Below are 16,779 nucleotides of genomic sequence, written 5' to 3'. Positions count from 1 at the left end.
TTCAAGTTCACATTAGTGAGGAAAGCTATCCATCCACTTCTGTAGTGCTTACAAAACTTACCACTTTGAGACACATGCTTGGTCCTCCTCCATGCCTCTTAAGCAATGGTGTGCTAGTCTAGAAAAAGGTATGCTAGTCTAGAACTTAACATGTTCCACAATTCTAATTTCAGTTCTTCCAAGAGAAATTGCATGGGAGGAGCATCTGTGAAGATCCTGGATGGTCCCTGCACAGTCTGTTGTCTACTTCTGCTCTAAAGGCAAGTGGGTACAGCAGGAGGTTGTTACATCTTGTGTCTTTGCTATAACCATGCCTCATGTGCTGAGCCAGGGTTTGAGTTGTTTTGATCGGGCCTTCCTAAGGCAACAATTAGTAAGAAAAGTTTATCTTGGCAGCTGACAGAAGTATATTTTCACAGAGCCATGCGAGGCTTAATTCTACTGCATAGAGAAGTGAAATATACCTTTGTGATACAACTGAAATGACATTTCCTAAATGTACCATGATAAAAGAAGTGTTAGGAAGTCAGTTTATCACCAGAAATTTTAAATTAAAAATATTGATGTCAACAGTTTATTAAGACAGTCACTTACAGTTTGTAAAAAAAATTCTAACATACATAAAAGCTTCGGGCCTGAAGAAGCAAGGATTTGAAAAAGCATACCCCCCTCTCCCCCCAATGTACAGACACTGCAGTACAAACTTCAGTTTGTTTGATTTAGATTGGCTTAATCTTGAAGTGTAGTCCAATAAGACTGAAGACTAGACACTTGAGGTCCTGGACCAGGTAGTAGAACACTCTCAAACCTTCTGGATCCCTGCAGTGCATAATAGAAGGAACAAAGGAAAAAGAAGACTTAAGTTGTAAGAGCAGTTTTTAGAATTAACCTATACATAGGTCTACACACACACACACAAAAAAAAAAAAAAAAAAAAACTATAGCAGGATTTTTTAGGGGTTGTTGTTGACAGAACATTAATTTATTCTTGTATCGATTGATAAACCTTAAAAACATGGAATGCAGAATGTTCTAAGTCTTGACAGGATGTGCGTTTTTATCACTGCATAGTAGCATCACTTTGCACTTACAAAACAAAATATGCAGCCTTTTCTGAAATACAGAAGTCCTGGTTCTGTTAGAAACATGGATGTACACAGGCCAGAGACAGTTTAGTTCAGACTGACTCTCTGAACGCATCTAACAGGTGTTCTTGTAGTAAGGTTAACTGCTCAGTGAATTTGAAACCTATCAAGCAATGACATGAGGTTAATTATGTCGCAACAGAGAGTACCAGTGCTTCCAGGAGCTGATCAGTAGTTTCAAACCACATAAAGTATGAGCACCTAATAATCAGTAGGTTCTAATATAGAAGGCTACATAAAGACAACAGCAACACAAAAGCAGAGTACGTACTTGGATTGATTTACATCGATGAGCGAACCAATTTTTGACGTGGTAAAGGAGATGTGCTCGTCACCAATTACTATTTCAAGCTCCTGCGAAGCAAAAGATGATATGATGTCAGATTGCTGCACCGTGGCAGTAGAAAAATTCAAGCACTGGGGTGACGACTTTTATTTATTGCAGGGTATGAATGCACCGTGCCTGTGACTCACATTAACTCTCACAGCTAAACTGCCATTTAGGGTTTGAATTAGCTCTTAATTGAATTAGCTCTCCTTCCTACATGTGATGCTGGGTTAGAAGTCCAATCACAGTTTTAATTAGTGTGCATAAGAACCGTAAGAGCCCTGAGGGAAGCAGCAACAGCACACCGACCTGGCGGCCCACCCTGTCCGGCGGGGGCCACAGCGCGTCGTCCTCTTTGGTGATCTCGCTGTCGTCGATGATCCGTTTCAGCTCCTCCATCACGCTCTTGTGCACGTAGGCCTGCAAGCGGCACCTCAGTATGACGGCGCTCGGCCGGCCCGCGCCCCCCGCCGCGCCCCCTCACCTCTTTGCGGATCATCACGTCGTTCTTGTAGTTGCTGTTGTTGGCGTAGCGCAGCTTTCCTGCGGGAGGACCAGCGTTAAGGCCGCCGGGCCCGGCTACACGCGGCACCAGAACTCCCGCCCCGCCCGCCGCCCCGCTCACCGTCGGGCCTGAACTCGAACTCGAGGAACTCGTGCCCGAACTTCCCCTTGTGCCCCACGTAGTACCGCAGGTAGAAGTCGCTCGCCATGGTCCCGTCGCGCCGCACCGCACCGGCATGCACCGCGACGGCGCGCGCCGAATGCGTTACGGAGGGCGGGGCGGAACGAGCCCAGACTGCCGCGCCCTCTCCGCGCTCCCATTGGCTGCCGCCCGCGAGGCCGAGCGGCCGCGGTGACGCTTGCGCCCCCTCCGGCGGGGAGGACTGCTGCAGCTCCGCACCTGAGGGCGGTGCCGGGCCGCCATATTGCCCGCGTCGGGATGGGGATACCCCGACATCACCGGGCACCCCGGCGGCACGAAGAGCTGCAGGTGAGGGGCTCTGGTGCCGCCCTCACGCCTTGCCCGACCTCCCCGTAGCGTTCTGAACCTCCAGAGCCGATGGCGTGGTGGTGAACTGCTGGGAGGAAGGAGGTGGGCAGAGCCGTGGCTCAGTCAAAATTTTACAGGAATTTACAAAGGCTATCATGTGGAAGTTTATTTCCAGTGATTCCTTTTGAGATACGTAATGAGTTTGGCACAGGCTGAAGCTAACCCTGTGAATTGTCCTGTAGGTAGATCACACAGCACACATTGGTGCTACATAAGCGGTGACTTGCATCCATACAGGTTTCAAGCTCTTCAGTTAGAAATTAGATAAGTGCTTTATTTTATTAGTGTACGTCTCTGATTTTGTTATATGGATCTGCTAAATTATTCAAGGGTTCCCCAGCTGACAGAGAGCAAAGATATTTCCTTAACCTTTAGCCTTCCTGTAACCTTTCCTTAAGGGACGACTGTGTCCACAAGAGGTCTGTGTGTCTGAAATAGTCAAAGGATTTGGTCATTTTGCCATGCCCAGGTGATACAAGAAGCTATTTGTTTGTCCATCTTCAGGTTGCACGTGTTGTGTTCCAGTATATGAAATTGTTGCAGAAAATGAGCCCAAATAAAAGGTAAGTCTTTAATCCATTCTTTACCATAAGAGCAGTAGAAAGAAGATAAGATTGTTGCCTTGTACGTGGCTATCCTATTCCACTTAATCATTAAGTGCTAAGGAACACCCCTGTCCTCATGCCCTCTCTCAACTACAGCTTCTACCTTCTGTGTTCTGCTGGACGTCAGCTTCCACTGTTTCTGAACTTTTGTCAGGCAAAAGGGAGCAGATTAAATAGATTAGTCTTTAAAGAAAGGAGAGTTGCTATCAAAACTCACTTTGATTAAAATGAAAAGAAGCATCTTAGGCAAGAAGCTTGAAACACAGCAGTTGAATGAAGAGGTACCTCCAATGACTTTGGATAGTCTGAGGACAGTATATTTGCAGCTGGCATAACTGCATCTATTTTTCTGTATTTTGATAGCTTTTCATGTTATAATTCCCTTAGAAACCAGCAGACCAGGCTGCCCAGAGCCACATCCAGCCTGGCCTTGAATGCCTCCAGGGATGGGGCATCCACAGCCTCCTTGGGCAACCTGTTCCATTGCCTCACCACCCTCTGTGTGAAAAACTTCCTAATATCTAACCTAAACCTCCCCTGTCTCAGTTTAAAACCATTCCCCCTTGTCCTATCACTATCCACCCTCGTAAACAGTTGTTCTCCCTTCTGTTTATATGCTCCTTTCAAATACTGGAAGGCCACAATGAGGCCCCAGAGCCTTCTCTCCTCATGTGCTTCACAGACATGGAGCAGTACTGGGCAGATGTTTGGGCCTATGACTTAAGGTTAAATCCGGATTTATGTCTTCCAGAAGAAAATAAATAGGTGAGATATCAGTGCCTGATTGAATGCTGTCATTGTCTTTTTCCCTATTTTGTTCTGCATGAGAATAGGCAATAAATGAAAAATGATCTGTGCATTTTTGTGTTTTTCCTGCTTTAGAAAGACATTTGTGTTAATTTCGTAAAGGCTTCTACACATTTTAATTTTGTATCAAATTCTAACTGGCATTGTTTCTTTGCTGCATTTTTAAGGCAGAGTGAAATAAAGAAGTCCAAATGCATCCAGAATAACTTGTAAGTGGCTGGAGAAATTTGACTTTTGTGTATTGGTTCTGACTAGCCACACTGTTTTAGAAAGATAGTGCAACCAGAAATGCTATTTTGAATAATAGTCCACTTGCTCTTTGCTTGAAGATTGGCACATGGGTCAGAGTTTTGATGTGGGACTAAATTAGCTATTTTTGTGTCTAAAGAGTTGCATACAACTTAATATAGTAAGGGATGTAAAAGAAGAACAGAGGAGAAAATTGTTTTAGAAAATAGCATGCTTGGATGGCAGATCTGAAGTGTAACAAGCTGCATGTTGTGTTTCTGTGTCAGGCACTAATTTCTCCCTGAAGCCACCTGATTTCCTAGAGAAAGCTTATCCAGTAAAAGGTGTGAGCACAGCACAGGGATGCACGTGGTACAAGAAGGACAATAAATTCCAGAAACCTGAAGGTAATGAGCATATTAACTAATGTGCAAAACAAGGCTTTCTCTGGGTTCCCATTAACACTGTACACTGTATGCTTTTTTGTTGTTTATTTTGTACATAAATTGCTTGTTATACCAAATAGCTTTTTCTAGCATGTGTCTGTGGAGAGAGATGTTGGTGCAGAATTACAGTGGTAGCATTTTATAGCTAGTTGTATCCCAGCCTTAACTGCTTTTGCTCCCTAGGTCAAATATCCGCTCCTGTTACAACAGCAGAGTTGTGGATTGCTGGTCTGTGTGGTCTTGGGCTCAGCTTTCAGGGTGACTGTACAGATCACTGACAGTACCTACACAAGCTCCCTTGCTGAGGTTAAGAAAGGTGTGCATGTTTTTTCCTCTATGGCTGCATAAAACTCTGTACTATATATTGGATTTTGGAAGAAGTAAAGAGCTTAAATGCTGGCCTAAGCACTTTGTATCCTGCAGTGGAATAAAAAAGGTCAGGCAATAACTCATGTTCAGAAGGAAAACTTCAGTACAATGGAATTGGTTTATTTAATGCTAATGAAAAGGTCACGTCTTTTGTTTTTCATTCTCACATAAATTGATTTTGTAAAGTTGAAGTGGGTTTTCTTCAGCTTTTTTTCTATGGCTCTTCTATTCCAGTGTTTGAGAAAAGGTCATCTTCTTAGTGGACGCTTGGTATTATATGGTCTATTCAATCTGTATTATTTCTGTTGATGCTATTGTGGTAGTGTACTATTTTTTTCTTCTTGGATCTCCCTTTTTTTTTCCCTCTTAACTTTGCTTTTCCCAGTCAATCCAATTTCAGCTGGCTGTTTGTCACACAGTCTAGTAGTTCAGAGGTGTTTGAATCTGATTAATGCTCAATTTGAGTTGTAGAAACTTGGATGTCTTAGACTAGTCTGATGTGCCAAGCTTAGGTTAACGTGTTTTTTTCATGTTTTGGTCACTGTGTGAGAGCTCAAAGGGATTCCTACTCTAGTATCTGTCCTTATGGGAGTGAATTGCAGTATGTGTCTGTATGATGTGTCAGTAGAAGAGTGTGACTAAGTACTGGCATTCTTATTGTTGCTTTGACCTTTAATTTCTCAGCATAAAGCTGCTTTAAGAACTGAAAGCCCTGTAGCCCTTTTTTTTGGTACTGCTTTCAGGTAGAGATCCAAGTAAAAAAAAAAGAGAAAAAGAGGTCATCTCCAGAGTTAAAGGATCTGGAAGGAAGGAACCAATTTGAGGATTGAGAATCTGGTAGTAGATAAAAAAAACATGGAAAATGCCAGAGCCTCACAATTCTTCATTCTCTCCAGACATTCATATTTTCTCTGTATACACAAAATATCTTCTTTGGAATCATGGAGATTTTGCTGGACAAAGCAAAACTTTATTACTATATAGCATAGTGGTATTCTGTAGGACACTAGTTCCTAAGGAGGATTGCTGCTGTTTTAGAGCATTTTTATTGATTTTGCTTTAGAGGGGTAATATTGTGGCCTATGAAGAAAATGGAAGCAAATAAAGACATTTTGCCAGTCTTGAACAATTTGAAAACTGAATAGGTATGAAATCTGTTTTCACCATGAGTGGAATTTTTGGTTCTTAATGCTAGATATCTACAATTCCAAGTTCTCTTTAGACTTGAAAGTAGTTCAGAGTATGCAGGTTGGTGGGGGCAAAAAACACAGAACCTCAGAATAGTCTAGAAGAAAAATGCTCATATACTTCTCATATACTTGAAGCTCCTCCTCTTTTTTCTTATGTGATACGTTTCCACCTGATTTCTCCACAGGTGCAGTGATCTGCACAGAGGTAAGAATATCTCTCTGTCATCTGCCTTGCAAGCCAAGGCAGAACACTGCATCAGTGATGAAGTAGCATCAGTTAAAAGATCTAATACCTATTATAAACATGTTCCTCCTTTCATATAATTTTCCTGTTGCTCAGTAGTTACATTCCCTACAAGACAGGGAGTGGAATGTTTTCTTCAGGAAAGAATAAATTCATACTGTAGGTGTTAGTGCAGCTGCCTCAGTAGGAAAGTAGCTTATAACCTTTATGGTAATGATGAATGGTGAATGTTGCCTAATCTTCTGCCTGTGACTTTATATTGACATCCCCTATATGCAGCATGCCTGCTTACCTTTGATTAAGATTTTCTGTTCTGTTTCTGAAGTTGATGTTGCTAAACTGGAGTATGAACTGATGGCTGGAGAGTATGGTTTGGTTGTTAGAGTGAATGGATACAATCATAAGCTACTTGGAAGTCCTAACATCACCCTCAGCAAAGCTCAACAAATCATACCTTGAGCACTGTTTTCTACATTAGTCAAAGGCCTAGAATGCTTAGGTTTATGTTGGAATTCATTAATTCATAGTTCTGTGTGGTTAATTTTAGGGTGCTGGTAGAAAAGAAGGCAGTCATCTTTGTTCTTCCTGTCTTGTCGCAACATGGTGGCTTAAGGAGCCTGTCTCTTCATCAGAAATTTACCATGCACTTCTTTGCGTGCTGAACATAGAGAATGCCAGCTCAATAATTACATGTGAGTTCAATTCTCAAACTGCCAAAGATTTTTGCTTTATACTGAGTAACAGAACTAACGATCGGGTGCCAAAGCTGTCATGAATTCAAGAATTAAAATAGTTATCCTGCATGTATTTTTTCTTAGTTACTTGCATTTCTTCTGTCAGCAGCACCTGTGTGCATACTGTGAGGTTCAAATTTGTTCTTAGAAGATGAACAAATCTTCAGAGCAAGTGTCAGCTGTGTCAGTCCCCTCCCACAGCTCACGTCCAGCTGCTTTGTTTCTTTCTAATTACCAGTGGTCTCACTCACACGTCATGCTCTTTCTTTAGTAGTTCTTCTCAGTCTCTGTGGAAGGACGTGTTGTTTTTGATTGTTGTTCAGACTGCTTTTGTTAGTTTCTTAAAAAATAAAGCTGAGAAGGAGAGATACTCAATGCCTGCTGCTGCATAGGTAGGGGTAAGTAGATGAAATTAACATCACATAAGATTGGTGTTAACCAACAAAATTTGATTTGGAAAGGATAGCTTACTTGAGTTACAGCTTCTTTACAGCTGAAAAGAGCAAGAGATGCCTGGAATCTTCGGCAGATCAGTGGAAACCACCTTGCTTAATCTTCTGAGGAAAAGACAGTAGCCAGTACTGGGTGAATATGGTCTGACATCCTTGATGCCCTTTGGATTTGATGATGTAGACATTCTGATAAGCCTGATGTGCTGATTTTTCTTAAAGGAGAAAATATTAACCAAAATGGGGCTGCAGCTTTCTGATCTGCAGAAGCAGCCAGAGGTGCTCCATTTCACTGCTACTTGTTGTGAAGGCAGAGCATGCTCTAGAAAGGAGATGTGAAATGAAAGCTAAGGGTATTTTCTAGACTATATCACTAATACTGTCAGTGCTTTTGTAAAATGAATTTGTATGTTATGTTGTCTCTGCTAGGATTTTGCTTTGAACCGACTAACTGACATTCAAAAGTTTCTAAGCCTGTAGATTAAAAGGCTCTGCTTCAGGATTTAGGGTTAAACTGAGCCTTATGTAGGCTGCTGTGTGGGTAGCAGTGTGTAGGTCCCTCAGGAGAGAGGGAGGTAACTGTGTCAAGTAATTGCATAAACTGTAATGAAGTTTACTGCAAGTTCCACTGTGTATTTAAAAAACCTGACTCCTGCAAAATGACAATCCCATGCTGTCATCTCTAAAACTCAGCATGTTGGAAGATGAATTGTGGTTGTTCTCTCTTGTGTTATTTTTGCTCAGTGCAGCTTCTCAGCAGCGTGTCATCGTTTCTGAATTGTTGGCTTTTTGTTTTCCAATATTCCTGCACTGAAATAAATTTTTTATTGCAATGAGGCCGGGGCGTTGTAATGAAGGAGTTCAGAAGGCAGGCAGTTTCGAGCTGTTCTCAATAGAATCTTTTCTCAGTCTGCAGCTGCAATCTGGATCAGGTTTGCCCAATCGTACTGAAGGCTGCTGAAGAATAGAACTTTGCCCTGTCCCCTTAAGCATCACCTGTGTGTGTTTTAGGCTCTGTAGAGCCAAGTCTATAACTGCACTTACTGCCACCTGTGCTGCTGTTCTCAGGAACTCATAGCAGCTAAGCTTTCAAATGAAACACCAGCAAATAAGCAGTGAAGTGTTTATAGAATGCTGTAGGGCAGTTGGAGGCCTGTTCTGGTGCTGCTGGAAAATCCTAGATGGCTTTATTCCCTATCTGTGAGTACAGAGATAATCATTTAGATATTGGAGGGGACTTTCACTTACTATTTTTAAAGCTACGTGGTGCCGTTTAGAAAATGGAATTTGACAAAGTGTGTGATGTGTGCCTTTCAACTTGTAGTAATTCAGGCATCAAGGTCTTTTCCTGCATTTCATACACACCTCCTGTTGTCTTCCACTGATGGTAGGATCAAGTTAAAACCCTTTGGTCTTCAAAAGCCACCAGTTGATAAATTTACCCAATGAGAAGTTACTGCAAAGTTTAAAAACATTCACTTTTCATAGAATTTAGCTGATTTCTGCTCATGGCCTTTTGATTTGTTGCAGCTTTTTCTGCTAAATGAAGAATGTTCTAGTACAAGAATCCTCTAATGTAGCAAAGTATCTGCCAGCTTTTCCCTGAAGCCAGTGCTCAGTTCACAGTCCAGCTTGTGAGAGGAGGGAGAGAGCTTTCTGTGTGTTTATTTTTTTATACTGTAGCATTTTTCCTAGGTCTCTGCTAAAACTTCCTCAATTTTTTTAGTGCCCTCTCTGAATTATCCACTCAACACAGTATTTCTGTGATGGTCTTTGCAGAGATGGAATTTCTTAATCCTGTGCATGAACTCAGTGAAGTTCAAGATCCCTTGGTTTATCAACCCCTTTGTTTCATTTTGGTAATTGCAGATTGCTTTGATTTCTCTTGGGGCTGCTCTCAGTTATGTCTGAGTAAAATCAACTAGAATTTTGAAAAGGATTTCTGAATTAAAATGGATTTTTTTTTTTTTTAAATAGAGATCTACATCATGTAATTTTGGAGCATGGCCTGTGGTCTGTGATAGATAAATATCAGAGATTAATGGAGGGAATTTCTGCAGTATTTACTGTCTTTTGTTCAGGCTTTCAAGTCACAGCTGTTTGTGGAGGGCTTAGCAGACAGAAATCTAATGTGGCAGGCAAGCATTAAACTTAACAATTTGGGTGGGCTCTTTGTTTGCCTTTAGAAAAATAGCTGTTTAACCATTTTGAACATAATTACAGAAAATGTTATTGCTAAGCACTTTGCCAGCCCTGTTTTCCAGTGGTGTTTTGGCAGATTGAGATGGCAGAAAAGTGCCAGTGTATCTAGGATGCTTACAAGAGAGGTTCCTCCTCTCCCTTTTTTTCTGTCTGGTCCTCTGCTTAAACTGAGCTAAACTACCTGCATCTTCCATGGCTTCTTTTCTTTCTCCCACACTGTGATTGAATGAGGCTACAGATGCCCAAGCTATAAATTATATTGGAGAATTGTTTCTTGATTTTTTTTTTCTTTCTTCTTCCCCACCCTCACAAAGTAGAATAGGGCAGAACTTCTTGTCACCTCCCATAGCCTTGGGAATTGGCACATTGCTGGCAAGGGCACTGGAATATTGCAGTTGAACCCTTCCTGAATTTTATGGTGTACATAGGGATGAATAATTGTCTTTGCTGAAGCTAAGTTGACTTCATTTTTTTCCTTAGGAAGCAAAGCGTGTGCATTATGTTCTTGTGTGAGTGTCCTGCACAGTTCCCCTTCAGTTACGTTCTTCTGGAGAAGTGGATTGAAATTGATTGATGACTTTGTTCAAGAAAGCTTCTTGTTCTTCTGTTAATTTAAATGGCAATGAGTTTTAAAGGGAGGGGGACCACAGCAGCACTTGGATGTGAAGTCTGCTTTGTTGTTTCTTGGCTGAGATGTGAGGGGGTGTTTGACACTTGGCTGTGTAGTAGCAGGGAGTGTGTTAAGAGACCTGAGCTGTTTGTATGGTCTGTGGTAGTTTGTGCAGCTGCAGTTCAGAGGAATCAATGCAGAGTCGGCGTGCAAGGCTGCTGTGCAGAGAGGGAGAACTGGATGGATGGTAACACAGTTGCTGTGCACAACACCTACTGAGTCCGTGATGCAACTGCAGGCTATGTTATTTTGTGATTATTTCCAATATGGATATTTTGCTTTCTCATATCCCATCCACTTCAGTTGTGATATTGTCACATTCCTTACCCTTTTTCCCCCCCTCTGTTAATTCAGGGTATTCTTTCTGTGCAGTGGATATCAAAAATATGCCTGCTTTCTACATTGAAGACACAATAGAAAACCAGAAATCATTGGCTTGTTGTTTTGTGTGTGACTTACTGAGTAGTTAATGCTGGAGTTGATGCAGGGGGGGTTTATTGGTCTTTTTTTAGGCTTGTGGGAGGACTTCAAGAGAATGTATTCTCACAAAGTTGCTTGTGCTAAGATGTGACCTTTTGTAGCAGATCTGGAATTGTTTGATCCATGATCTGTGGCTGGATCATCCCTGGCTACAGGGCCTGAAGTAGTTTGGGCATGGTGAAACATCTGCTATTGTGAACAGGAGTGCATCTTGAATGGCTTTGAGCTGTATTTCAGATGCAGGTGGAGGAGCCTTGTTTCAGTTCCCTGTGAACTAAAGAAACACTGGAACGTTCTCTGTTGGAATGTGTAACTCCCACTGACTGGTTTGTTGTTGTTGTTTCCTGATCCTAGTCCCTTTTACCTCATTGATACCAGAAATGGTCTTTTGCCACCCCCTGTAACGGTGTAGCTGAAAGTACATGGTAATGCAGTGTCATCAAGGGCAGCATGATCACTGGGTGCTTCTGTCAGTGTCTCAGTGATTTATGCAGGGGTGCAGGTGGGGCCATGTCCTGTCTTTGCACTGGGATGCATTCATGTCTCTGTGTATCAGAATATCTGATTCTAGTGTTGATGGTTTGAAGACTTTTCTTCTAATGTGTTAGTGCCTTTATATATTAAAACTACATAATGACTGCTTCTGTAAACTGATAGCACAACTGAAGGGGAAAAAAAAACCAATGTTCTGCATTTAGTGGTTGTTCAGCTAAAAGTGGTGATTCTGAAAGTCATCAGTGCTGATCTGTAGCTGTGTCCTGGGCTGGCAGTGATAGGTAAGGAGAGGGACAACCTTACTGGTCCCTGTCCTGTGTTTTTCTCTCCTTGTCTGCAAAGACAAAGTAGGCATTCACAACGACAGTCTGTCAGTGGTTTTTATTGAATAGTTCTTAAATGACCAAAAGAAGAAAAAAAATGTATTTTAGACCTCATTTATAAATGTCACTTCTTACCATGCTGGTTTGGAGTGCGCATCTGCTTAACCTCAACGTGGCAAAAACATTTGAGATGTAACCTTTCCTGCAAAAAGACCAACACTCATTTATGAGAGATCCAAACCGTGCATTTTGTTTTTTCTTCTTTTGGATTCAACAGTGATATTGTGAACTGCAAGTGCCTAAAACAGTTTCAGTAAGAGTAATGACAGTCGAACTTGGGCCATATGTGTTCTTGCACCAAATTTGCAGGAATTCTTAGCATGTAATTATCTGGGCCTGTTATAAAATGTTTAATGAAGATGTGGGTTCATTTTTCATGCTGCAAAGATTAAAGCATGGAGGAAGGACAGTGTGTAATTGCCTGGTGCTGTTGTGAGTGGAACCAGCTTGCTCTGATGTCCATGCACTGCTTTGTTCACTTGGACAACGTTTGTTAAGCTTCAGTGATTGCATTTTCTAAAGAAACTTCTATGCAGTCTGTAGAAAATAAGATAATTTAAACAGGAAGGAAAGCAAATACAAGAAATTACTCACCTGATTGTGTTGCAGTCTGTTGTGTCTACTCTATCTAATTTCTGACAGTAGCTTGTAATGGATGCTGAGGAAGAGATGAGGACGCAGTGTATGTGGCTACCCCTGTGTGTGCCCAGCTTTCAGCTTCCTGAGTTCACTGCCTCAGGGTCCAGAAGGTGCAGCTGAAATGCTGTAATGAGCCACAGGCAGCCCTGTACTCACAGGACAGTGCTGCAGAGGGTGCCACAGTGTAGTTATGCATTCCATGAGTATTTTTTCATGTATTTTGAACCTGCTATCTGATTAAATGTCACTGCATGCTTTCGAGTTCTGGTACTGTGAGAAATGGGGAGTAATTAATGGTGCAAATAAAGCACTAGGGAATAAAGATTTTAGATATAGGTGTTATATAGCTTATCTTTTCAATGTTGTTTCCCTTTGCCACTGAGTTGAAGCTTTGAAAAGATGCACAAGCTCGTTTGATTACCCTGGTTGACTTTCTCAGTATCTTTTTTAGTTGCGTTTGGCCTTAAGATGGGAAGATCAAGGTTATGTTGGAAACTTAAAAATCCATGTTTATCATGAGTTTCCTGTAAAGCACCAGATTCTCTTATCCTCATCTGCTCTCTTGCAGAGCTGACGTGTTTGAAAAAGTTATTGTCACATCTTTACCACTTTTATTACCGGTGATGCCTTCAGCTGATAATAATTGAGTGTATATTTCCAATCACTTCTGTCAGACTTTCATTATTAGTGGCTTAGATTTAGCTTAAGAGAATTCCTGTCATCAAACCTTGTACATAAGCTTTAATTGGCAAGTACTGTGTATCTTCTGAGCATTACTGCAGAGTGTTCTCATTGCTTAGACCTTACACGTTTGTGCTTAATAGCAATTAGTTCAGGGGCTTTTCTTGAACATTTGGCCATAAGGTTTTCCATTCCCCTTACTGTGTGATGGCTTAAAATAAATGAATGTATGTGCTCTCAGCTGTGTTCCAGAGGGGGAATAAATACATGAAAATAAATTACTAGTTAATTCCTTGTCCGGCAGATTCCTAAGATAAAAATCCTGAATGTGATTTACTCAGTGAGTTGGTAGGGAAGTTCCCTGTTGGATACCTGTGTTCTATGGTGAGGCTCCATCCTTGTGTGAAGAACTTTTTAAAGACCATCTTTATGTGCTGTGGAATGCAGAGTTTCCATTGTAGGAGCTTTTTGCTATATTTATGGTGGATGGGTGTCTTTAGGAGTGGGAAATCCCATTACCTCACAAGGCAGAATTTGTATTGTACTTTAACCAGCTTCAGGTTGCTTGTTATGTATGCCCTCCACCCTGTAACAGCCTTATATTTCTATTCCCAAGTCTTGCTGCTGAGAAGACTGTATTTTTTTTCTGTTGTCAGGTCCTGATGTGCTAGCTGAGAAATCCCAGGAAATGATCAGTTGCCAGATGTTGCAGTAACACAGCTTCAAAATTGAAACCTCTGCTGTTGTCATCAGGATAATCCACAACAAGTGTCAAACTTTGACTGCAGGAAGCTGGCACTGCAGGGCTTGTGGATACCTTTGTTAACCTGTATTGTTCCCAGGGCATCCGAAGCAACTGTAGCTGCCTCTGAAGTGCTCCTGTTGTAGCTGTTTGGGCACCAGGACCAGCAAAGTAAGTGAGTGTGTTTTGTTAATAACTGCTTTGAGTTGGCCAGTGTGTTAATGTGCAAATAGACTGTGGTATATCTATCTATCTATCGAGGGAGGGAGGGTGGGAGGGAGAGGGGGAGAGAGGGAGAGGAAGGGACCTTAAGACCCATTCTGGTTCCACCTGGCCTGGGCTGGCTGCCATGCAATAGATTGGACATGGAGCACTCGCATGTTTTTTCTGGTAATTACTTCTATTTACTGCTGTATTACTCTCCTAACATGTTTAATTGAAATATTTTAATTGAATGACTTAAAAATTACTTTTAAGATACACACTACTTCTGAAGGCTTTAGCAGTGCGTAGAATGACTTAGGATGGAGGGGACTTTCCAGGTCTCAGCCCTCTGCTAAACAAAACAGTCTGCTTACTTAAAGCTGGCCGTAACCTGTCTTTGTTATTCCTGTTATGATGCTGTAGCTGCTACAGATGGTGAAATTCCAAAGAGGACAGCTAAAGTATGCCAACAGGGCCCTAAGCCCCTCTTCCAGTTTTAACAATTCAGAGCTAAGGAAAAGGCAGACCAAAATGCAGTACAGTACCAGTTCTAAGAGACAGCATTTTCAGTGCTAAAATGTAATTAGCTCAGTAGGCGCAGATAAAAAAAATTTAATCTTTCTATAGAAACAGTGCACTGTTTTACAAACGTATTCATTTGGTTTTCAGTAATCCTTGTTCATGTAAGTACAGCACGTGTTACACAGCAGATCCCTCCCCACCCCTCCCTGGTCCTTTTGTCCATACCAAAAACTGAAACACAAAAGGCACCAAGCAAGAACTTACTTTAACAGAACTCCAACATGACAAGACGGATCAGAAGTGTTCACAATGTTAAATATCATCCTAACAACCTGAACTGTTATTTAAAATAATTTCTTAAATAAAAAGGTGTTTAGTTGAAATCAACACTGCACATTGAGTTCATTTACAAAAAATGCAGCCTTTTTTACATGGTTTATACAGGTTTGTGTGTACGTCCTCTTAGAAAAGTATCAAAACTGTAGAACTTCCAAATCTATTTACATGTCTGTTAGTTACAGTGTTGTCACATACAGCCTTCTCTCAGTTTTTCTTCATGCACACAGTGCATGAATTTGCAGACACAGCTTCACACCTTGGAACAGTAACTGGGTATCTCAGTCACTTCTGTACTGCCTTAAAATCTCGAATTTGAACAGAAGGGTGCTTGATTCTTTAGATGTTGTCTACAAAGGCTGTGAAGTGAGTAGTTTGAGCGAAAGTAGGGAAGTGCTACCCTAGGTCTTTAGACAACTTGTTCCTTTCTTAGTCAAGAACTCAAGTCCAATTCACCTTAACTCATCTACTTCCTGGGAGTCTCACAGCATGAGCTAAGAAAAGCAGAGGGTCTTCTGAACAACCCTGCCAAACAACACTGCTACCCTCAGCTCACACCAGCAATCTGTACCACAATGAGAGAGAGGGGGAGGAGGACCTGGACAGTCCTCTCTGCTGCATGGAACAGGTGAAAAACACCAGCTGGAAGAAGGCCTTGCTTTTGGCCTAACTGCCTGTTTGTGCCCTTTGAGGTGAAGAATCAGCACCTGCTGTGGTTTGATAGGAAACTTGGTGAACCTGAGTGCAGAGCCTTACATTAATGTTTTCCATTTCAGTGCACAGACCTTAAATAAGCTACTGGAACTGAAGGGGTGGGGAAGTAGCTGTGTACGAAAGGGAGGCTAGTTTAGCAAGAGAAAGAGGCTGTTCTTGATTTCTCCTTCCTAAAGCAGTATCTTGGAATCCCAGGCCATCACAAAGGTGATGTTCTTCTGCAGGAGGAGTCTGTTTAAATATATTCATATATCTTTCTGCCATCAAAGGAGTAAATATAAGAATTCCTAGACTCCTTATTGCCTATTTCTGCAGCAGGATTATGTCAACTATTTTAATCTTGGTTCATTGTAACTCTTAGGAGACATGGTGCATATTTAGACTCTTCACTGTCTTATGGGGTGATGGTAACAGTGCTATTGAAGTCTGCAGGAGAGAGAAACAAAGTTTGGGAACCACAGAGAATGAAAGGCAGTTACTAACAGAGCAGAATGCTTTCAACCTCTTTTTCCTGTGATGTTTTGTTTTTTTTCAGATACCACTGAATTCCAGGAATCAGCTATTGATAGAGCTGTGAGTTTTGAACCTTGTCTCGCACTCTTATGTCAGATCTTCCACAGTGCAGGCATTCGCTTTGATGACAGCTGCTGCACTTCAATGAATTCCACTTATGCTGAACTAAGACACTGCCCCACAGTACCTCCTAAATTGAGACTCTCAATGAAGAAAGGAGGGGGGAAAGGATCCAGAAGGTAAGGGATTACCTTCTGTTTTGAGGAACTATTTCCTGATGAGCCTTCCTGAGTGCTCACTTTGGGTATCTGAGAAAATGTGTCTCAACCTTTGTTTCTGCTAATTCTAAATGCATGTGAGAGGAGCAGGATGCCTAATGGAGGGCAAAAGATTTAGGTTTATCGTTAGAAACAAATGAAAAAAATCAGATTTGTACCAACCTGTAAAAAGCAACAGTACAGAATGAAAAATGGGGTCACTGTAGGAGCTCCTCCTGCCTGAAATGCTGTTAGCAACAGCTCTACAGCTCAAAGCAGTGCAGGTGAAGCTGGCTAAACTGGAAAAGGTGAAAGCAACCCTTGCAGGCCACTTTGGGAAAC

General features: G+C 41.7%; 1 protein-coding gene and 1 long non-coding RNA gene across 2 annotated transcripts; one reads left to right on the top strand and one right to left on the bottom strand.

Annotated features, from left to right (window-relative positions):
- Positions 1–560: 560 nt before the first annotated feature.
- On the bottom strand, positions 561–2,264 carry MAGOH (mago homolog, exon junction complex subunit). The gene is made up of 5 exons (XM_048944609.1): positions 2,099–2,264; positions 1,958–2,016; positions 1,783–1,893; positions 1,417–1,499; positions 561–819 (listed from the first exon to the last, which is right to left on the bottom strand). The coding sequence occupies exons 1-5, from the start codon at positions 2,184–2,186 to the stop codon at positions 720–722; spliced, it is 441 nt and encodes a 146-aa protein (XP_048800566.1). The 5' UTR covers positions 2,187–2,264; the 3' UTR covers positions 561–719.
- A 5,186-nt stretch (positions 2,265–7,450) lies between these two features.
- LOC125693115 (uncharacterized) lies at positions 7,451–16,562 on the top strand. Its single transcript, XR_007377001.1, has 3 exons — positions 7,451–7,542; positions 13,806–14,062; positions 16,203–16,562. It is a non-coding gene; the product is annotated as an uncharacterized LOC125693115 (long non-coding RNA).
- Positions 16,563–16,779: the final 217 nt, after the last annotated feature.

Source organism: Lagopus muta, chromosome 5, assembly GCF_023343835.1.
Source record: "Lagopus muta isolate bLagMut1 chromosome 5, bLagMut1 primary, whole genome shotgun sequence".
Taxonomy (NCBI): Eukaryota; Metazoa; Chordata; class Aves; order Galliformes; family Phasianidae; genus Lagopus; species Lagopus muta.
Note: the sequence above shows the minus strand (reverse complement) of the source record. Positions and strands in the feature narration are given on the sequence as shown.